Below are 24,087 nucleotides of genomic sequence, written 5' to 3'. Positions count from 1 at the left end.
TAAGCTGTGTAAGAAACTGCAGTGGAACCAACATGCTTTCTTAATCCATTTGTCTGCAGAAATGAGAAGTGAATCATATTTCAAAAGGTTTAGATATGCTCATTTTATTCTTCTAGAATTATAATTTTATTGCAATCAGATTTATTGAAATTTATCTGATTTTACATTCTTCTTAAAACATCTGCAAATAATATAATTCACCTGCATATTTGGCATAACAATATGCTTCTTTTCTATTTTAACAGAACCTAGTCCAAGTGCTAATTGAATCAAGCTGTTCAAAAGTAAATCTACTGGGCATTTCTTTGAACACATCATACGCACTGTAATACTTGTCTGGCAAATGTCTATTTTTCTTTATTTTTAAAATCAGAGCATGTAAAGAAGTTATTTACTACAAATGAAAAAATTCCTTCTCCCCGCTTCCTCCTCTCCTCTCACACACTTTCTTAAAGTAAAGCGAGAACCTAATTCACTCAAAGTAAAAAGGCAAAAGCCAAAAATTAAAAAATAAAACAAAACCAAACAAAATTTAGTGGGCGCATAGGGCCTATTACCGCCGAGTAATACGGTAACAGCAGGAGATTACGGTACTAGCCGGGGCTACTGACTGTTTTACGTCAGCGAGAGCCGCAAAGTTCCTTGCCAGTCTTTGCTGATGTAGGGGAGCTGAATATTAAAAGGGCGAAGGTGGAGTTATTGCTTGACTGTATTTTTTTTTTTTTTTCTTTTTCTGTTTTCTTTATTGTTAAAATTTCCAGGTAAAGCGTCTGTGAGCCAGGATCTTAAAGACGTCTCTGGTAGAGGGGTGAGTCAGCGGGTGCAAAACGACCGGGAACTGTTTGGTGGGAGAGACAGTCCCCTCTCCCCGCAGGGAGGCGGCGGCGGAGTTGCTCGGGGGACCGCGGGCCGCTCCACTTCTCGCGGCGCGCGCGCACCAGTGGCTCTGCATCCGCGCTCCAGGTGAGTGCGCTGCAGGGCCGGGCGGGTGAGGGCAAACCTCCCGGGGCCTCTAGGCGAGACCCTACTCCCACTTTCCCCAAGCTCCTGCTCCGTCTTTCACCCCTCTTCCCCACCCCACCGCGTTTCCCTCCTGTATTCTGGGAACTTATCTCCTAGTTAACAAGTGTGTTTTTAACAGCGTATTTATCTCTCCGCGGTAAGGGGAAACGGGTTTCTGCAGTTGCTTGCGTTCTGTTATCACCTGTGAGCTCTAGAACTTGAGATTTTCACAGAAGCCTTTGCCGAGGGAATCCCGCCTCGGGGCCCAGCCGCAAAGTGGGTCCCCACTCCCCCGCATTCCCACCGGAGTCCCTGTGGTCCGCTCGCAGCTATGGAAATCTACCTTTCTTACGCAGACGGTGGCCCTCGGCTCGGAAAATAAATACGAGGCGTCCCCTGGCCGCCGGCTTGATTTTTACGCCTACAAAATCCGCAGTGACTGCCGCCAGCAAAGCCCCTTAGGCTTAGCGATGCTCCCTGCTCCCACTCCTCCCCGGAACCCCCAGGGCCCTCCTGGGCGTGGCTAGAGGCTCGAGTCCTCCGGGACCCCTGATCCTGTGACTCGGAAAGGACTCTCGGACCTTTCCTAGAGTCGGGTTCAGCCCTCGTTGTGTCCCGAGGGCTTTGCTTCGGACCCGGCTTTCAGGCTGGCTTGGCTGGTCGACAGACCGGTGCGCTCCGCACACTCAAGTGTGAATTCCTCTGGCGTGAGCGTGCGCGTGGCACTGCCTCTGCGGTCCCCGGGTCTCGGCGACTCCCTCTCCCAGGCCGCCCCCTCCAGGTGACTGCGAAGCAACCTGTGCAAGTGGCCACCGGGTAGATCCTCCGGGTTTCCACCAGCTTGGCTCGGCGCGGCAAACCCTTCAGCCTCAAATCGCGCCACTCGGGCTAGATTTTAATTTCAAGCTAGATTTAAATTAATTTAATTTCAGATTTTAATTTCACGCCGGCCGTGCTAGAGCTTGGGGTGTGTTTGCCTCGGTCCTTGAAAACCGCCAGAGGCCGCGAGGAGGAGCGCGCCAGGGCAGGTGCCCAGAGGTTGGGCACAGCTAGCGGTCCCCTCCCGCGCGCTGGGCTGCGGCAGGACGGGTCGGGATCTCAGAGTCTGCGGGACTCCCGGCCGGGTCAGACCCCGCGTCTAGCACGGCCTCGCTCCCCGCGGCGGCCGGTTTAGACTCTGCATTTCTTTGCGCTCTTTCAGGACAACGCTGGCAAACTACGCTCCGCAGCCATCTCGCGCTTGGTGAACATTTCACATCCGCGTTTCCCCTTGGCCTGCGCGATCTATCATGAATCCAGCCACACCGAGTGTAACTGCGGGTGGAGAGAAGCGCCCAGATGCCAACGGTCCCCGCCTTTGAGAGTCGACGGCAGACCAGTACTTGCTTGTGGTTTGTTGGGGAAGACTGAAGTTTTGAATTCCAATTATGTGCAGAATGCTCAAACTTCTCACCCGGACGGAGCGGACAGTGCAGGAAAGGGGACTCCCATAACTCTGGGATTGCATTTTGCATCACGTCTCCCAGAGTTCCATGCTAAGGCTCGGATAGGGAGGGAGCTGGGGCCCCGGGCCAGCGCTACGGGTGGAGAGGGTCGGCTGGCAGCTCCGCGAGCCCCTGGCCATGTCGCCTTTAAAGCCCTACCCCTTTGCATGGCCTACTGAGGGTTTCCCGGGCTGGCCGGGGTTGCTTCCTCCCTGCACGTTCTCTCTTACCCCCAGACAACCCCAGCAGACAAGGCTCCTGGGAGCCGAGAGCTTTTGACTCCCCGCTCCCTCGCTCCCCTCCTCCTCACCCGCCGAGGGGTGGCCCTCAAGAGCCGGACTTTGCCGGCCCCGGCCCCGGGGGGCTGGGACCATGGTGTTTCTCTCCGGAAATGCCTCCGACAGCTCCAACTGCACCCACCCGCCGCCACCGGTGAACATTTCCAAGGCCATTCTGCTCGGGGTGATCTTGGGGGGCCTCATCCTTTTCGGGGTACTGGGGAACATCCTCGTGATCCTTTCCGTGGCCTGCCACCGGCACCTGCACTCGGTCACACACTACTACATCGTCAACCTGGCGGTGGCCGACCTTCTCCTCACTTCCACGGTGCTGCCCTTCTCCGCTATCTTCGAGATCTTGGGCTACTGGGCCTTCGGCAGGGTCTTCTGCAATGTCTGGGCGGCGGTGGACGTCCTGTGCTGCACGGCTTCCATCATGGGACTCTGCATCATCTCCATCGACCGCTACATCGGCGTGAGCTATCCTCTGCGCTACCCCACCATCGTCACCCAGAAGAGGGGCCTCATGGCCCTGCTCTGCGTCTGGGCGCTCTCTTTGGTCATCTCCATCGGGCCCCTCTTCGGCTGGAGGCAGCCGGCCCCGGAGGACGAGACCATCTGCCAGATCAACGAGGAGCCGGGCTACGTGCTCTTCTCGGCTCTGGGCTCCTTCTACGTGCCGCTGACCATCATCCTGGTCATGTACTGCCGGGTCTACGTCGTGGCCAAGAGGGAGAGCCGGGGCCTCAAGTCGGGCCTTAAGACCGACAAGTCAGACTCGGAGCAGGTGACGCTCCGCATCCATCGCAAAAACGCCCAGGTAGGAGGCAGCGGGGTGACCAGCGCCAAGAACAAGACGCACTTCTCCGTGAGACTGCTCAAATTTTCCCGCGAGAAGAAAGCGGCCAAAACGCTGGGCATCGTGGTCGGCTGCTTCGTCCTCTGCTGGCTGCCTTTTTTCTTAGTGATGCCCATTGGTAAGTCTTTACATCAGCTCTTCCCCTTCTGCTATCCTAGACTCACAGTCATGGGTGGACGAGAAAGGATCTGCATTTCAAACGGCAACGCTAGAAGGGCAGTTAGGAAAGACTTCCCTGTAGAAAAGTAAATTTTCATTCCCTTTCTGCTCCAATCTCACTTATATTCAGTCCTAGGGCACTTTTTCGACTACTGCAAAGTGGTTTCCCACCGATGCAGATTAATTGGTCTTCTTAATATCAACTTCTGTTAATGCTTTTAAGCCTGTGTTTAACTTAAAAACATCCATCCTTGGATTTCAAGTCTCTGAGTCTCCTCCACCAGGCACTTAGGCAGGGGCAATGGAATGTCACTTTCATCTCTGCTGCTGTGGACTGCAAATTCTCTTGGCCTAAAAATAAGCACGATGCTTATCCTGAACAAACTTGTGCAATTTGATTATTAGATTAGATTATTCCTAAGGGTTAGTGAAAATGGTCTGCTTATGTTCTATATCTGTGTTCATTTTGTTTTCTGGATTCTGTGTGGAAGAAACTATAACGAGCTACTGGCAAGAAAAAAATATATCTCCAAAACAGTTTAACCTTTAAAGAATTCAATATACTATTTCCAATAAGTAAATACATTCCCCTTTATTTTAATGCTAAGTATTAAAGCAAACAGTAATGTTACAGATCCAATTTTCACAAATGCTGAATGAGCTGTTGTCAGAACTAATTAGTTCATTATAAGTGTCAGCAAGCTGATGCACTTGGATTCATCATTTACCTCTGGAAGGCCTTCCTGACACCCCAGAATGGTTGTTTACTATTTTTAGTTTGTGAGCTCAAATGTAGACCCACACACATTGGTTATCCAGTAGCTCAAGCGAACAAAAAATTACAATAAAAAGTCATAAAAGTCTTTCTGTACTTTAGGGTCAATTTACATGGCATGTACTGAAAGTCCTTTTATTGGCAACACTGAGTGGTCATTGCCACTATTATTTTTTGAGGACTAACTATGTTTCAGACATTGACAATTTGATATCATTAGTCCTCTCAATAACTAAGTGAGGTATATGTTATTATTCCAAAATCACAAGTCAGGGGAAGGAATTCTTCAGGTTCTAAAGCTTTGCTGTCTACTGTCATAACCACTAGCCCCATGTGTCTATTGAATGTAAGTTAAAATTAAAGAAATTTAGTATTCAGTTGCTTAGTCCCACTGGACCATTTCAGGTGTTCGGCAGCCACATGTGGCCAGTGGCTACTGCTTTGAACAGCAGAGATATAGAGTATTTCCATCATTGCAGAAATTTCTACCCAACACAGCTGCTTGAGAGGCCCTTCCAAGTCCATTCTCTGGCCTTTCATCATTATTGCATTCTCTGCTTCTAGAATGACATCACAGCTTTGATTGTATTTATACAACCTTCTTTACCTGAGCCACTGCCTCCTTACCTATCATCTGCATCCCATCGCTTCCTCTTGAAGTTTGCACATTTAGTTATGCATCTGTTCACCTGTCAAGTACTGTATTTATTAAGCACTTGTTCTAGACACTTAGGGTGAACAAGGCAGAAAAGTCCTTGCACTGAGATGTTTGCAATCTTTGGGGAGAAATAGACAAAAACAAATAAATATACCTTTAAAAGTCAAGGATTAACAAGCACCATTTTAAAAGTAAACAGGATAATAAGAGAGAGACTGGGATGACAATGTGGTGAATGGCATGGAAACTCCTCTCTGAAGAGGTGATATTTGAGCAGAGACCTGACTGAAGTGAGGAGCAAGCTTTGCAAATTCTAGGAGGAAGAGTTTTCTGGGCAGAGTCAATACCCAGTGCAGAGCTGGCAAGGAACCTGACCTGTCTTTTAGGCCAAAGTAGAATTTGCATATTATTCTAATTGTGATGGGAAGTCATCCAATCAGAGGGGCTTTAGCACCTGAGTGGCTGGTCTTATATTTTTAAAGGATGGTTCTGGCTACTGGGAGGAGTGAGGGCTGTTTCCCAGATAAGAGTTGAAACAGGGAGACCACTTAGGAGACTGTTGGAGACATCAAGGGGGGGAAAGTGGGGAAGCCCTGTACTCAGGTAAGACAGGTGGGCTTGGTTCAAAGTGATCCCAGTTCAGTTCAGTTGGTCAGTCATATCCGACTCTTTTCAACCCCATGAACCGTAGCAGACCAGGCCTCCCTGTCCATCACCAACTCCCAAACTCATGTCCATTGAGTCAGTGATGCCATTCAACCATCTCATCCTCTGTCATCCCCTTCTCCTCCTGCCCTCAATCTTTTCCAGCATCAGGGTCTTTTCAAATGAATCAGCTCTTTGCATCAGGTGGCCAAAGTATTGGAGTTTCAGCTTCAACATCAGTCCTTCCAATGAACATCCAGGACTGATATCCTTTAGGATGGACTGGTTGGATATCCTGCAGTGCAAGGGACTCTCAAGAGTCCTCTCCAACACCACAGTTCAAAAGCATCAATTCTTCGGTGCTCAGCTTTCTTTATAGTTCAACTCTCACATCCATACATGACTATTGGAAAAACCATAGCCTTGACTAGATGGACCTTTGTTGACAAAGTAATGTCTCTGCTTTTTTAATATGTTGTCTAGATTGATCATAACTTTCCTTCCAAGGAGTAAGTGTCTTTTAATTTCATGGCTGCAATCACCATCTGCAGTGATTTGGGAGCTCAAAAAAATAAAGTCAGCCACTGTTTCCACTGTTTCCCCATGTATTTGCCATGAAGTAACGGGACCAGATGCCATGATCTTAGTTTTCTGAATGTTGAGCTTTAAGCCAACTTTTTCACTCTCCTCTTTCATCAAGAGGCTCTTTAGCTCCTCTTCACTTTCTGCCATAAGGGTGGTGTCATCTGCATATCCGAGGTTATTGATATTTCTCCCGGCAATCTTGATTCCAGCTTGTGCTTCTTCCAGCCCAGCGTTTCTCATGATGTACTCTGCATATAAGTTAAATAAGCAGGGTGACAATATACAGCCTTGACGTACTCCCAATAGGCACTTATTTCAGAGGTACAACTGACAAGTTTGGACATAGCATATAAAAAAAAGAGAGGAGTAGAGACAACTCTTGGGTTTTAGGCCCTAAAAACTGGGTAAATAGTAGTATTTCCTGATACTGGAGAAACTAAAGAATGATGGGGTGGTAAGGGGTTGGCAGGAATATGAAGCACAGTGCTTATTTTATACAGTTCATGCTGAGAAGTGTCTATTAGATGCACGATTAGATATGTCAGGTAGGCAGTTACATGCATGTATTTGGAGCTAAGAGGGGAAGCTGTTTATGTTTATCCAAGTTTATGATACAAACTTGGGACACATCCACATATTTCCACAGAAATGGAAAGATATGCAAGTGAGAAAGTGTGGAGAGGAACGAGAGATGAAGACTGAGCCTTGGATCCTGATATTTGAGGGTCAGGAAAAGGAAGAGAAATGATCAGCAAAAGAAACTGAGAAGGAGTGGCCAGGGAGGTAAAAGAAGGTGATGTCCTGGAAACTGAATGGAGATGTTTCATGAAGGCGGGAGTCATCAGTTGTCACATGCAGTTGCTAGACCAAGTCAGAGGAGGACTGGGAATCCACCATGGACTTGGCCTTGTAGAGGTCTTTGATGATATGAGGAAGTCCTGAAGGAAATGGCAACCCACTCCAGTATTCTTGCCTGGAGAATCCCATGGACAGAGGAGCCTGGCAGGCTACAGTCCCTTGGGTCGCAAAGAGTTGGACATAACTGAGCAACTAACACTTTCTTTGAGGACAGTAGTTTCAGTGGAGTGATGGAGACGAAAGCCTGATTGTGCACTTTTTTGAGAGACTGAAAGGTGAAGTGAAAGGGTTTTGCTAGACTGTGGGACAGGGAAAGGCAGTGTAGCTATAAGGATCTAGAGAAAATTTTCAAAGGTGGGAGATAGGATATCATGTTTATTTTCTGATGGAAATGATGGCCTAGAGAGATCCTGATGGTACAGGCAAGGGAGGAGACAAGAGGGTTTGAAAATGATGGGGAAGCCAGAGTGTATGGGCACAGAGGCAGTAGGTAAGGAGGGGAAAGGTCAAGATCACTTCCAAATACATGCATGTTCTCCATGAAATAAGACTCATGGTCATCTCAAAATTTGATGAAATTTATGTATTTTTAAAACTAAGCTGATTTTAATTTCAGAATGACTAAGAGAATAGAAAACATTCGTTTTAAAAAAGCAAATGTTCCTACCAAGCAAACAGCATCATTGTTAGAGTTAAATTTTAGATATAGATAATGCTGATGGCTTCAGCCTGGCTTGCTTTATACATCAGGAGCAAATTGTAGTCAGATGAAAGTACACATCAGCTTAATTTCTCTTGCTTTGGGTTCCCTTCTCATCATTAAAAAGAAATGAACCAAATGTCTAAGTGTTTATGAAAATGTCCTGTGGCATCTCTATTCCCTATTTTCAATAAATTGAGTTGGAAAGAAAAAATGTAATTAAGATCATCAACTAAGAGTGAGGAAGGAATAGGAAGTGATGGTAGTTTGAGGAGTAAAAGAAAATGTGAAAGATCAGTCTTTGAGTTGAGAGAGTAAATAGATTATGGAAATTTTCTAGAGTTGCCAGGAGGTCCTGAGGACATGTTTGAGACTTAAGGTCATTTATTTAAAGGAAGACTAATCAAGAAGGCTGAATGCTGGTCTCTCACAGCTACGAGGCTGGGAATGATAGGGAATGTTGCTGATGACTGATTATATCTAGGGGCTGAAGTAAAGAAGGGGAGACTGTGAAGGAACATAGGCTAGATCAGATTGTGCTGTTTATGCGCTCACTCAGTCATGTCTGACTCTTTGTGACTCCGTAGACTGTGGCCCATTAGGCTCCTCTGTCCATGGGATCATCCAGGAAAGAATACTGGAGTGAGTTGACATTTCCTCTTTCAGGGGATCTTCTCGACCCAAGGATCGAACCACATCTCCTGAGGCTCCTAAATTGGATTAAGGGTCATACAGAGCCACATGGTGGGAACAGCTCAGATAAGGATGGGTGACTGGGAGTTTGGGACTTCCAGTGGTGGCTTAGCTATCCAAGAAGATGAGCATGATAGACTGGATCTTGAGTCCATCTAGGGGAAAGGAGACTCTGGTCTTATCAGAGCTTCTCTTGTGTATCTGCTGTCTTGGGAAGCTGGTAATGTTGAAATGAAAATGGGCACTCCTCCGTCCATAGGATTCTCCAGGCAAGAATACTGGAGTGGATTGCCATTTCCTTCTCCAGGGGACCTTCTCAAACCAGGGATCGAACCCACATCTCCTGCATTGCAGGCAGACGCTTTAACTTCTGAGCCACCAGGGAATAACTGAAAATGGGCACAAGATCACTAAACCTACCAAATCTATGGTCCACAGTTTCTTTTTGACACCAAACAAATAAGACATTGTTTCTTCCCAGAGTGATTGGCTGTATAATAAGTGCCAGGCACGGTGTTAGAACAAAAAGTTGACCAAAGCACAGACTCTGCCCTCAAGGGTCTCACAGTCTAGTTAAGGAGACAAATTGAAAACAATGATCACAAATCTATGAGATTGGTCCTCAAAGTGATATTAGAAATGCTAAAGAATAGAATAGTGAATGATGTCTGGAAATCACTACAGAAGCATCTAGATGTCTCGCAGTTGACTTAGCAGGGACTTGAAGACTGCACTGCATCTCATGAGCCATCAGTGAGACGTTGCTTGTTTTTAGTAACTATCTTAAGTACATTTTTCATGCAAAATGTGGAGAGAAGAATAAATATGCCATTATATTATTATACCCAAGGGACATGAGCTCTTAAGTAGGACAAGTAGTCTCTTGGGAAGAGAGCTTATGGGTTTGCCCTCAGCTGCCAGAGGACAGAGGGCTTTGAAACTAAAATCAAAGCAGGGGTGGATGTACTGTGCAAAGCTGAGGGTGAAGCACCCATGTGTGCAGGAACCAAGCCAGGATAATCAGGTGAGGGGGGCCTCCCATCTCATTGCTGAAGGCCCCTCTGGATTTGTGAGAAGGTTCTGTCTCCCCATGGATTCCACACTTCACTCTCTCCCCAGTTCTTCCCCACCAGGGCTGGGTTGGTTGCCGGGCTGAATAGCCTGATTACAGGTAGAAATCTGACTTTTCTGCCTTCAAGTCTAAGTCTTGCTAGCCTTGTCTTCTTCCCATATCCTAAATATTTGCTTGAAATTGAGGACCCCTTCAGGGGAGGGAGATTACACTTGATGTAATGATCAGTCATTTATACCCGAGAGTGAATTTTTTAAATTTTATTTTTGCTTATTTATTTTTATTATTTTTGGTTGTGCTTGGTCTTTTCTGCTGTGCAGGGGCTTTCTCTAGTTCCAGTAAGTGGGCTTCCCTTTGCATTGGCTTCTCTTGTTGTGGAGCATGGGCTCTAGGGCACACGGTCTTCAGTAGTTGCAGCTCGTGGGGTCTAGAGAAAGGGCTCAGTTGCTCCAAGGCATGTGGGATCTTCCTGGACCAGGGATTGAACCCATGTCCCATGCATTGGCAGGCGGATTCCTAGCCACTGAACCACCAGGGAAGTCCTAGAGTGAGTGAATGTTCTTAGAAAACAAGTTTTGATCATGAAGCTAAATAAAAAGAATTTGAAGTTGTTAGCCTTCAACATCAGAGAAGGCGATGGCACCCAACTCCAGTACTCTTGCCTGGAAAATCCCATGGATGGAGGAGCCTGGTAGGCTGCAGTCCATGGTGTCGCAAAGAGTTGGACACGACTGAGTGACTTAACTTTCACTTTTCACTTTCATGCATTGGAGAAGGAAATGACAACCCACTCCAGTGTTCTTGCCTGGAGAATCCCAGGGATGGGGGAGCCTGGTGGGCTTCTTTCTATGGGGTCGCACAGAGTCAGACATGACTGAAGTGACTTAGCAGCAGCAGCAGCCTTCAACATATGAAAGAAGGAAGGGTATAAACTGTGCCTCAAGGAACCTTGGGACCTGGAGTGTGTGTTTCATCTTTGCCTATTACATTCTTTTGTCTAGAGCCAACTGGTACCAAAGGCAGTGTGCTGGATGGAGAAAGTATTGACCTGAGATTTCAACCTAGGCTTTCTTTTTTCATAAAATATGGGATGTTATATGGGTCAGCTGCCTAATATAGCACCTAGCACAGAGCAAATGGCAATAAATGTTCATCTTATCTGAATTCATATGTTTCACGGATCATTACTGACATATGTTGATGTGGGATGTTGCCATGAAGAGTGGATGCCTTTGGAGGTCTGGGCAAAAGAAAGCATCAGAGAGAAGGGGATGAGGGGGGAAGCATTTACTGAACACTTGGTTATACGCATCAGAACTCTGAACACATCTGATTTACATTCAAAATAAGTATTATTATTGCACTGAGCCATTGCCATTATCTCTGAATGAAAGGAGAGAGCACTGGCTGAGCCATGCTTCAGATGGACATTACTATTTGAGAATTATTTTAAAATTAAAAAAAAAAAACAGTACAGCAACTTCCCTGGCAGTCCACTGGTTAAGATGCCATGCTTCCACTGTAGAGTCTGTGGGTTTGATTCCTGGTCGGGGAACTAAGATCTCACGTGCCACATGGTATGGCCAATTAAAAAATAACTTATTTTGAAAAAGTTTATAGATGTTTTTTTAAAAAAGACAGCACATGGTAAGGAGGGAGAATGTTTTAAGATGCAGTGTCCAGGAGAAGGCAATGCAGGCAAGATGATTACCAGGTGGAAGCAGTGAGGCATAGTCATTTATTCATTCAGCAAAACTTCATTGAGCATCTCCTATGTGCCAGGTAGCTAGAGAATTCCTGGAGATAAAGACAAATCCTTGCCCTAGTGGAGCTGAAAAACTGCACAATACATAGCAAGTTTCAGATGGTGCTGTGTGAAAAGTAACAAGAAAAAGGGGTGAGTGCACATAATGACATTGGAGAAGGCGATGGCACCCCACTCCAGTACTCTTGCCTGGAAAATACCATGGACCGAGGAGCCTGGTGGGCTGCAGTCCATGGGATCGCGAAGAGTCGGACATGACTGAGCAACTTCTCTTTCACTTTTCACTTTCATGCATTGGAGAAGGAAATGGCAACCCACTCCAGTGTTCTTGCCTGGAGAATCCCAGGGACCGGGGAGCCTGGTGGGCTGCCGTCTATGGGGTCACACAGAGTCGGACATGACTGAAGTGACTTAGCAGCAGCAGCAGCTGCATCACATAGGTAGGTGTGTGTGTGAAGTCGTGTCCAACTCTTTGTGACCTCATAGACTGTGGCCCCTAGGCTCCTCTGTCCATGGGATTTCCCAGGCAAGAATACTGGAGTGAGTTGCTATTTTCTTTTCCAAGGATTATCATTTCCTTCTCTAGGGGATGTTCTTGACCCAGGGATTGAACCCACATCTCTTGCATCTCCTACATTGCCAGACAGGTTCTTTACCAGCTGAGCCATGGGGGAAGCCCCTTGCTGCACCACAAATCATCTCAAAATTTAGTAACTTAAGGCAACAATCCTGCTATGGCTTGTGACTGTAGGGCAGTTATGAGTCAAGGTCTAGTTTATTGGGCTGTTGGGATGTTAGAATTGGTGGCCGCTTTTCCCCAGTAGTTGAAGCCAGCTCTCCTGCAGTGTGGCACTTCTCTCCAAGAGAATCGGGGCAGAAACTGCCAGGCTTCTGAAGCACAAGACCCAGACCTGGCCCAGGGTCACTGCTGCCTCATTCTGCAGGAAAACCAAGTCACCGAGGCCAGTATACCTTCAAGGGGAGGGAAACAGACTCACCTCCTGGTGGGAGAGCAGATTTGCAAAGGAATAAGGGGATTATTGCAACCATCTTCCAGTACATCTTCCTCACAACTGTATCAGGCAGCATTTCTCATTCATCTTCCAGTTACTTATCGAGAATGTCCCTTATATTGGGGTTTATGAAATGTAACCATGTAAAAACAACCTCGGTGTTTGCCTTCCTGCAGGCTTCTAATCTCCATGAGGAGACAGACATGAATCAGATAACCATATAAAAATGCCAAAATTGTGTACAAGGAAGAGGATGGAGTGGTACCTTGGAAACATGTACTGTGGATAAGAGTGACCCTGGGCGAGAGGGTAGAATAGGCTTGCTGGGAAGGAGAGCTTGACCCTCTTGACCTTGATCTTTGGGGCTGAGATCTGTAGACCAAGGAGCTGTTAATTGGCTAAAAGGAGACTGGAGGGAATGAGATGGATAAAGACTCTGATAAGACTGTACTGAAGGGTCATTTTTATGAGTTTGTGTTTTTATTTGAAGATGACCAGGAACAAGGATGACATGATCAAGTTTATATGTTAAGTTATCAGAGGCTTAGCAAAAAGAAGACTGGCTAGACCAGTTGGGAGACATTGACCCAGGACAGGTGAGAGATACCTTGCCAAATAGGATCCTTCTCACTCGAGGTTGAAAATATTTATTTCCGCGAGCTGCCACAGAGTTCTCAAATGCCTCTTGTGTCATTGCCTTCAGAGCAGATTTACGAGAAAAGCTTTCCCTGATCACAAATAGTCTAACCAGACTTGGCTTTAAATTAATTGTGGCTCTTTCCACAAGACGAATCTGTCATTGGAGATTTACCATCATATTCCAAAGAATGTGCCTCAGGCTCAGAAGACGTCTACGATGAGTTCTAACAAAGCTTTGAACAATAACTGACTCTTTTAAACCAACTGTGTACAGGCAAGTCAGTACTCCGAAAGAGACACCACTTAGTGACCTAGGTATTGCTGTGTTTTCTTATTTCGTGGTTGCAGGTTCAGGCGGAAGGATTTTTCCTAAGGCATTTTCCCCATTGGACAGGTTTACTGTCTTTTAGTCCTTTAACTTGGTTTTCCATCTGGACATGTGTATAGTGACTTTTCATCTTGAAACTGCATTTTTCTTTACTATTTGAAGTCCCCCCCATATTTTTATATTTGAAATCCACTCCCCTCGTATCAGTCATTTCTATTTCAATTTTGTATTGTGAAATCGCTCATCTGTGCTCTTTGGCCACTTTTTTGTTAAGCCACTGAGTTTTACTTCTTTTCCATTTGTAAGTTTATTGTATACATTGATCATATTAATCACTTATTACTGTATATCTTGAGTTGCCAGTTTTCTCATGCTGTATTCAGACATGCTGAGAAAATACAGCTTCTTTTTCAAAAACTGATGTGATCTTTTTAATGAACTCCCAGGGGATGGACGGACACACACACACACACACACACACACACACACACACACACACACACACACACTTTTAGTTAAACCCAGTAAGTTCAGTCAAATCCAATCATTTAAGCAGCATCTTTATGTACTCAGCATCTCTTGGATAACTCAGCATTGCAGGTTTGCATGCTAAATTGTTAATCAGGGGCACATGTTATGGTTATTGGGATACTGGGTGATAGGAAATTATCAGGTCCTAGGTTGATCTCTCTGGAGAAGGCAGTGGTAACCCACTCCAGTATTCTTGCCTGGAGAATCCCAGGGAGGGGGAAGCCTGGTGGGCTGCCGTCTATGGGGTCGCACAGAGTCAGACATAACTGAAGCGACTTAGCAGCAGCAGCAGCAGGTTGATCTCTCATGGTGATTTTTAGTTTCTGGCACTGGGGATGTTGTTTTAGTCTAGTGGCTGGCCCCAGGTGCCAGTCTCTAGCCATCACACAGCTGTCCCCGATGAGTCTGAGGGTGCTCACCCACGGACAGTTGCCCCACCTAATGACCCAGCCCTCTTAAGTCATTATAGGTTTATCTTTTTATCTCCATTTGATTCCTGGCTGGGGTGATGCTTGTTCTATTGCCATTGGCCAAGGAGTCACTTTGTAACAGCCCGCGTGGTCACTGTTCACAGGCTCCTGAGCTAAATTCTCAATGATGTTTCATCATTGTCTGAAGGCATGGAGAGCCCTATGGGTTCCTCCAAGTTTACACCACTCACACCACACCTCACCATACCTCACCACACCACACCACTCCAGACCATACCACACCTTACCATACCACACCACACCACTCCATACTACACCACACCACACCACTCCACACCACACCAAACATTTGTGCCAACCCACACCTACTCTTCTGCACCCAGCCACACGGGCTGTGACTTTAGCAGATGTAATAGCCCTCTTGTGTCATCTCCCAGATGCCAGGATGGAGAGTGGGAAAAGCCACCTTCATTTCCAACTCTGTCTTAACAGCCTCTGCAGTGCTTGTCAAGAGGGGAGTTTGGGAACCCCAGGTTTTCTCTTTTCGCTTCCTCCTTCCCCACTTCCCCCACTGTCCACCTGTGGAGGGCAGATACAGAAAGCTTTCCCTTCCTTTTTCTGGCTAAAAGGGACCCTCCTTTGAACCACATACTCCTCCTCCTCCATGCAGGCAGAGAGAGGTATAGGTTTACTAAAAAGGGAATAAAGACGAGGGATATTTAACAGTTTTATAATCTTTATACATATTTAGCAACTATTCTTCTCTTTTTTTTTTTTTGCATTTTATCCTTTTTGTCCTTTTACAAATACATAGACTTTTAAAATTTTTATGTAGTCTCATATTTTAATGTTTCTTCATGGATTGTGCCTTGTAGGGGACCCTTGGAGAGATCTTCCCCCATGTAACTCAGATAACCTCTATTTTCTCCTAGTTCTTTTAGAGCATCATTTATCATCTACCTGGAATTTAGTTTTGTATTTTGGTAGGTGATGTCTAACTGTATTTATGTTGAAATGGCTAGCCAGATATTCTTTTTTTAAAAGATTTTTATGTGGACCATTTTTAAAGTCTTTATTGAATTTGTTACAATATTGCTTCTATCTATGTTTTGGTTTCTTGGCCCTGAGGTGTGTAGGATCATTGCTCCCTGACCAGATTGAACCCACGCCCCCTGCATTCAAAGGCGAAGTCTTAACCACTGGACCACCAAGGAAGTCCCTAGCTAGATACTCATGAAAGACTTTTTGAATAATCTATCCTTTCCCATCTTTGGGAAACTGCCTTTGTTACATTAGGAAGAAAATGTAGCACTAATAGCAGAGAGACAGATAAATGTAACAGAAGTGGAACTCCCACTTCTGTTACATTTATCTGTCTCTCTGCTATTAGTGCTACATTATTTTAGCTTCTGTGGTTTCGTAATACACTTTCATATTTTGGGGGTGAAGGCACCTGGATGAATATTGTTTTTCAACATTATTTTGTCTGTCTTTGCACGTTCATTCTTCCAGGAAAATTCTGAGCTCATTTTGTCCAGTTACATCTCCTACTCCACCAACACCACTGTTCACATACATGTATGTTCACATACATGCTCTCACACATACACACACAAATCCTGTCACATGTTATTCATAATTTTTGGATATATAGATCAATTTGAAAGGCACCATCTTTATCACACTGAGACCTCCTGTAAAGAAATATGACATCTGTAAGTCAACAGTACTTCAATAAAAAATATAATATTTCTCCATTTACTTCCCAAATTATTTTTTGACTATTGTTTGCACTTTGCTTTTAGTCACACTTACTAACATGTTCTTGAAAAATGATTGTTACAAAGAAGTTGGGAAATGCTGCTTTGGGTATTTCATCATTAGATATGACACTGTTGGTTTTTAGATCAATATCCTTCATCATATCAAGGAATTATTTTTCTACAGTTTATAGAACAATTTTATCAAAATGAATTTTTAATTTTATCAACTGTTGCCTTTTTAATAGGCATCAATATAATATTTTTCATTGACATCGAGTTGATCAATTTTATTTCCTAATAATAACCAATCATGTATTCTTGGATTAAATTCTAGCTGATCAGTGGTATTATTCTTTTTTATGTTGCTATATTCTACTAAATATTTTATTTCTGGTTTGCATCTATATTTCTATGTGAAATGAATATATTTTTTTATTTTACAGTGGTGTTTTTGTTGCTTTTTTGGTTTCAAGATTATGTTAGCTTTATAAAATGAATTGCGACACTTTTCCTTTTTTTCTACTATCTGTAACAATTTAAATAGCATAAGAATTATGTGTTCCTTGAAGGTCTGAAAGAACTTGCCCATAAAACATCTGGGTATAGCACCTTTTATGGAAGCAGCTCTTGGAGACTGTTTTCTATTTCTTCCATGGATAGTGGTCTATTCTGATTGTCAGATTTGATAATCTTTGTTTTCTTCTTTTCTATTTTCCTTCTTATTGAGGTCCTACATTTTAGCACAGAATTCTACATGAAATTCTGTTATCTTTTCATTTCTTTTCAATCTCTCTCATTTTGTACACCATCTATTTATGTTTTCTCACTTTCTGTCTTCACTGAGATGTCTTGAAAGATTGTTCATTTCATTAGTTTTTTTTCAGAGAACCCACATCCTGAATTTATTAATCATTTTTCTCTGTTTTCCAGGCCACTAATTTAAGCTCTAGACATTTCCTTTGTTTTTCTGGTTGTATTTTGTTCTTTTATGTTAACGAGCAGAATGTTTGGTTCATGTATTTTAATTTTTCTCGTCTAAGATTAAAAATTACCAAAGTTGTTCATTTTCTTCCCTGCAGCTTGAGTTTCTTGCCTTATGTTTTGCTAGGCAGTGCTCTCATCCAGTTTTTTTTTCCCTCTGTTTGTAGCTCTTTAGTCTTATAGGAACTGAAGAGGATTTCTTGTATTGTTGTTGTTGCTTGTTATTTGAACAGTAATTGGTGCTTTTATCCCCTACTTTTTGGTTGTTGTATCATTTTTATTGCAAAATTTCATTTATGTGATTGTGATTATCAAAACTGTTATATTATTTATTGTCACTATTTTTCAAAAAATATTAAAACAAACATTATCTAGAGTTCTATGTTTCCAAAAAGTAAAAACTATTTAGAAGATAAAAATATATAAATCTATAGGCTATTTGAACAATAGACCTAAGGAGGATATTATTTTTTCTTTTTTTAAAGTTTATTTTTAATTGGAGAATAATAGCTTTACAATATTATGTTGGTTTCTGCCATACATCAACATGAATCAGCCATAAGTATACATATGTCCCCTCCCTCTTGTACCTCCTTCCCACCTCCCACCCCATCCCACCCCTCTAGGTCATCACAGAGCACCGGGTTTGAGCTCCTTGTGTCATACAGCAAATTCCCACTGGTTATCTGTTTTGCGTATGGTAATGTATATATCTCAGTGCTGCTCTCTCAATTTGTCCCACTCTCTCCTGCCCCCACTGTGTCCACAGATCTGTTCTCTATCTCTGCGTCTCCATTGCTGCTCTGCAAATAGGTTCGTCAGTATCATCTTTCTAGATTCCATATCTGTGTGTTAGTATGCATTGGTTTTTCTCTTTATGACATACTCATTGTGTATAATAGTCTTTAGTTTCATCTACCTCATTAGAACTGACTCAAATGTGTTCGTTTTTATGGCTGAGTAATATTCCATTGTGTATATGTACCACAATTTCTTTATCCATTCATCTCTCAGTGGGCATCCAGGTTGCTTCCATTTCCTAGCTATTGTAAATAGTTCTGCAGTGAACATTAAGGTACATGTATCATTATCAGTCAATTATTATTGATAACAATACATGTACCCTAATGTAGTGGGATTGTTAGGTCATATGGTAGTTTTTTTATCCCCTATGTTTAAAAACCAATTTCAGATTTACTGCATTGTGATCAAAGAATGTAAACCCAATAATTTATAGCTTATGAAATGTATTAGCTTTTTTGATTATTTGATATATGATCAATAATTAGCACATTTAATAGACTGAATGTTGATAAGATATATTTTAATGTTAACAGTGGTGTTTTTGAGATCTTTATTCATTATTTATTATCTTTATCTCACTTTGTCAGTCAAGAGAGGTGTGATAAACCTTCCTACTGCTACTGTGAATAATTCTTCCAATTCTTTCTTATATTTTTAACAAGTTTTGCTTTAAATATGTTGATGTAGATGACTAATACTAGAAAGATTAAATCAATAATACCTTCATTTAAAGAGAGGCTTTTGTCCTGTTTATTTTCCCTTGATATGTACATTTTAAAAAAATTAATATTGAAGTCTCTAACATATTTTTGTTTGCATTGTCAACATACCTTTGCCCATATTTTTATATATCAGATTGTGTATCTTGTATCAAATGGATTTTTCAGAGTCTGTGAAAAACATCCAGTCTAATCTGGATGTTATTCTCTTAGTAAAAATTTAACTAATTTTCATTGATTATAACATTTGGATTAATTTTGTCTTCTGGTTTTGGGTTGAGATCCCTGGGTTGAGAAGATCCCCCTGGAGGAGGGAATGGCAACCCACTTCACTATTCTTCCCTGGGAAATCCCAAGAATCTGGGTCTCCTGCACTGCAGGCAGATTCTTTACCATCTGCACCACCAGGGAAGCCCAGAAAGAAAGAGTTAGTTGCTCAGTGGAAGCAACCTATATGTCCATCAACAAAGGAATAGATAAAGATGTGGTACATATATACAATGGAATATTACACAGCCATTAAAAGACCAAAATAATGCCATTTGCAGCAATGTGGATAGACCTAGAGATTGCTATACTAAGTCAGAGAAAGACAAATATCATGTGATATCACTTATATGTGGAATCTAAAAAAAGGGTACCAGTGAACTTATCTACAAAACAAAAATAGCTCCAGTCCATGGGATCTCAAAGAGTCAGACACGACTAAGCGACTATTAACTGGATATTGTAAATAGCGCTGCAGTGAACTTTGAGGTGCATGTACCTTTTTGAGTTATGGTTTTTTCAGGGTATATGCCCAGTAGTGGGATTGCTGGATCATGTGATAACTCTATTTTCAGGCTTTTAAGGAACCTCCGTTCTGTTCTTCATAGTGACTATACTATTTTACATTCCCACCAGCAATGTAGGAAGGTTCTCTTTTCTCCACACCCTCTCTAGCATTTATTATTTGTAGATTTTTTGATGGTGGCCCTTCTGACCAATGTGAAGTGATACCTTATTGTGGTTTTAATTTGCATTTCTCTAATAATTAGTGATGTTTAACATCTTTTCCTGTGCTTTTTAACGATTTGTTTTCTTTGAAGCGACGTCTATTTTGGTTCTTCTGCCCATTTCTTGATTGATTTGTTTGTTTTTGTGATATTGAGCTGCACAAGCTCTTTGTATATTTTGGCAATTAATCCCATGTTGGTTGCTTCATTTGCAAATATTTTCTCCCATTCTGAGAGTTGTCTTTTCATTTTGTTCCCTGCACTCTTTTAAAAGTGAAGTTTTATACCTGAGAATCTCTGATTCCTCAAATCAATCTCATCTACTGAACAGCTGAATCTTTTCACATAAACAGTAATTCTCTTTTTGTTCAGCCTCACGAGGGTGACCTAATAATAACATTTGAAATGGGCTCTGTTTGGAATTGGTTGGGTCCCAGTCCAAACCTTTCAGACCCAGATTAAGGGACTTTCAGGTGGTGCTGGTGGTAAAGAACCTGCCTGCCAATACAAGAGACATAAGAGATAGAGTTCAATCCCTGGGTTGGGAAGATCCCCTGAAGGAAATGGCAGCCCCCTCCAGTATTCTAGCCTGGAGAATCCTATGGACTGAGGAGCCTGGTGGGCTACAGTCCATGGGGTCACAAAGAGTCGGACATGACTGAAGCCACTCCACATGCACATGAGGGGTGAAGGAAAAGAATTGTCCTTGTTGTAGTTCACATTTGCCAGAATCTTGATCTGTTTATCCATAGGGAGCAGAGGAGACAGAAGGACAAGTGTTCACTTTTGCCTAGCAGAGGACAAGAGTCCTTGTCCTGTTTGGTTGACATAGTAAGTGCAGTGGCCTCTCCTCCATGTGGCATGACCGGCTTCCTGGGATCAATGTCCCAAGAGCCTCCCTTTAGTTGTTGGCTGGTCTTGATGGGAAAACTGAGAGATTTCCCATCTTGTGTGGACCTCGGCATCAGTACTCTAATTAGACACTCAAGTGCAGTTGACATTTGTCTTTGAAAAGCTACCCTGATTCTGCCTAGGTCTCCAGGATCTACTATTCCAAGCCTCTGGGGGTGTCACCCAGCAGCAACTGGGAGCCGTCCTCCCTTCATCCTGTTTTTTGAGATAAACTGAGGACTCCATCCTTCATTCAGGCTGGTGGTGACCAAACTAGTTTCCAGAAATCTCTCAGAGGTTCTGCCTTATGTGTATGACCCTTGCTTAGTGTTTTCAGTAGCGATGCAAAATTTCACCTATTTGTGTATTCTTTTAGATTTTAAAAAATATTTATTTATTTGATTGCATTGAATCTTAATTGTGCCACACAGGCTCTTGGATTTATAAAGAATTTAGAAAGGGGATCAGGAGGTTCATTGTGAGCCACATATCCCTGCCTCAGCCCTGGCACCTTTTCAGGTTGATATTGAAGTGTGCAGCAGAAATGAAAATCAATGGACCTGTGATCATTTTCTTTGGTTTCGTGTAAGTTTGTGGTTCAAGGCAGAGCAGTCAGAGGGAGATACCTATGGGGTCAGGCAGGGGCAGAGTCTGTGTAGGCCAGCAGGCTGAGCTTTCACTTGATCACAAGAGGAGATGAAATCATGTGAAGGGCTCTTATCTGTGTGTGTGTGTGCTCAGCCAATTCAGTCGTGTCCGATTCTTTGCAACCCCATGGACTATAGCCCTCCAGGCTCCTCAGTCCACAGAATTCTCCAGGCAAGAATAGTATAGTGGGTTGCCATGTCCTTCTCCAGGAGATCTTCCCAACCCAGGGATCAAACCTATGTCTCCTATATTGTCAGGAAGATTCTGTAACACTAGCGCCACCTGGGAAGCAAGAAATGAAGGAGTTTATGTAAGGGATATGAAGAGTGCTTGCCCTAGGCAAGTCAAGCTGTTGAAACAGAACACCATAGACCAGTAAACAACAGATACATACATCTTACAGTTTTGAAGACTGGGAAATTCGAGGTCAGGGTGCACCATAGTCAGGTTCTCCTGAGGGCCCTCATCCTGGTTCACTGACAGCCAGGTTCTTGCTCTGTCTCGCAGGACAGAGGGCGAGCCAGCTCTGGTCCCTTCATCTCCTTTTAAGAACACGGATCCCATCACAGGAGCTCCGCCCTCATGACCTCATCCAAACCTAATTACTTCCAAAGCAGAGGCCCCACCTCCAAATGCCATCACAGTGAGGGTTAAGGCTTCGACAGATGAAGTTGGGGGGAGGGAAGGGACACAAGGACTCAGTCCATATTAGTGGTGCTTGCGGCCACTTCCTGGCTCTAGTTTAATTTCTAGAACAAGCCTGTAAGCTAGAAGCCACTGGGCTCACGTAGAGAAGTAGAAATCAAGGCATGGCAGGGAGGAAGTGACCTCTCACTGGAGTTGCCTGGCTGCCCTCCTGGAATAGAGGAAAGTGCTCTGGCCATGATTAAACTCATGATTAAAGCCCTGGGTTCCATCTCCTCATCTGTAGAAAATGGCGCTTGTGTGGGACCAGTAGCTTTCCAGCTCCTCGACTTCACAATTCCTGGTTCCAGTGAAATCCTTCTCAGACACCCAAGGTGTAAAATGGTTAAAAGTGGCACTGAGCCCATGAAAGTGGTCGGGGGACCCCAAGTCCTGGATGCTGAACCCTCACCTTCCCACCAGGAGTGGTCGGTGGGGCATCTGGTGCACTGATTGCTCTCTCTTCTAATGGATCTGATTCTATGCTCAGTAAATGGTATCAGAAGAAGTTCTGGAAAGAGTTCAGTCTGCATTTTCAAACAAGCAGGAGGGAAAGTTGACAAAGGGCACATCAGCTGTCATTATTCTGGAATGCTGGCAGAGCCGTCGTCTTTGCCCAAAAAGGGTTTGAGAAGAGAACATTGCACGCTAACTTTGTTTCTTTTTTTTTATGCTCTCCGCATTTAGCTTATCGTCGGGGCATTTAGTTGCCAGTGAGAAGCCTGCTGTTTACAAATTGGCTGTGTGGTTTGAGCCCATGTGATGAGAAATGTTTTAGAAGGTTACCTGCCATCTGCAGTCATTCACTTTGTAAAATGATTTCACTGTCATCATAACTGAAGGACAATCTCAGAAATGGATTTTTTTTTTCCCCAAAGGAAACTCTAGGAGAGGACAGAACCCCAGAGTAACAAATTACTCCTAAAGAAGTTATTGGAGAAGGAAATGGCAACCCACTCTAGTATTCTTGATTGGGAAATCCCATGGACAGAGGAACCTGGCAGGCTACAGTCCATGGGATAGCAAAATAGTCAGATGTGACATAGCAGCTAAACAACAATGAAGTTACAGCAGTTGTTCTCAACCAGGGGTGATTTTGACTCCCAGGGAACGTCTGGCAATGTGTGGAGACATTTTTAATTGTCACAATGTCTCAGCTGGGGTGAGAGATGCTATTGGCGTCTTCTGGATAGAGGCCACTGATGCGGCTAAACATGGTACAATGTGCAGGACAGCCCCACAACAAAAAAGTATCCAGCCCCAAATGAAAACGTTGCCAAGACTGATTAGTTCAGTTCAGTTCGTTTCAGTCGCTCAGTCATGTCTGACTCTTTGCGACCCCATGAATCGCAGCATGCCATGCCTCCCTGTCCATCACCAACTCCCGGAGTTTACCCAAACTCATGTCCATAGCATCGGTGATGCCATCCAGCCATCTCATCCTCTGTCGTCCCCTTCTCCTCCTGCCCCCAATGCCTCCCAGCATCAGGGTCTTTTCCAATGAGTCAGCTCTTCTCATGAGTGGCCAAAGTACTGGAGTTTAAGCTTCAGCATCAGTCCTTCCAATGAACACCCAGGACTTATCTCCCTTAGGACGGACTGGTTGCATCTCCTTGTAGTCCAAGGGTCTTCTCCAACACCACAGTTCAACAGCATCAATTCTTCAGCATTCAGCTTTCTTCACAGTACAACTCTCACATCCATAAATGACCACAGGAAAAACCATAGCCTTGACTAGACGGATCTTTGTTGGCAAAGTAATGTCTCTGCTTTTGAATATGCTATCTAGATTGGTCATAACTTTCCTTCCAAGGAGGAGACGTCTTTTAATTTCATGGCTGCAATCACCATCTGCAGTGATTTTGGAGCCCCCAAAAATAAAGTCTGACATTGTTTCCACTGTTTCCCCATCTATTTGCCATGAAGTGATGGGACCAGATGCCATGATCTTTGTTTTGTGAATGTTGAGCTTTAAGCCAACTTTTTCACTCTTCTCTTTCACTTTCATCAAGAGGCTTTTTAGGTCCTCTTCATTTTCTGCCAAAAGAGTGGTGTCATCTGCATATCTGAGGTTATTGATATTTCTCCCGGAAATCTTGATTCTAGCTTGTGTTTCTTCCAGTCCAG

The 24,087-nt window shown here is 43.7% G+C and overlaps 1 protein-coding gene across 5 annotated transcripts in view; it reads left to right on the top strand.

Annotated features, from left to right (window-relative positions):
* Window positions 1-644: 644 nt before the first annotated feature.
* ADRA1A (adrenoceptor alpha 1A) overlaps window positions 645-24,087 on the top strand; it is a 123,808-nt gene continuing 100,365 nt past the window's right edge. For 4 of the 5 annotated variants that reach the window (XR_009495436.1, XM_024995490.2, XM_059888964.1 and 1 more), the window contains exons 1-2: window positions 645-963; window positions 2,204-3,741. Coding sequence is in view for 4 of the 5 variants with exons in the window: in XM_024995490.2 (XP_024851258.1) it covers window positions 2,859-3,741 (883 nt within the window). In the remaining variant the exon portion in view is untranslated. 5 annotated transcript variants of the gene reach the window in all.

The sequence above is a fragment of the Bos taurus genome, chromosome 8 (genome assembly GCF_002263795.3).
Source record: "Bos taurus isolate L1 Dominette 01449 registration number 42190680 breed Hereford chromosome 8, ARS-UCD2.0, whole genome shotgun sequence".
NCBI classification, from domain to species: domain Eukaryota; kingdom Metazoa; phylum Chordata; class Mammalia; order Artiodactyla; family Bovidae; genus Bos; species Bos taurus.
Note: the sequence above shows the minus strand (reverse complement) of the source record. Positions and strands in the feature narration are given on the sequence as shown.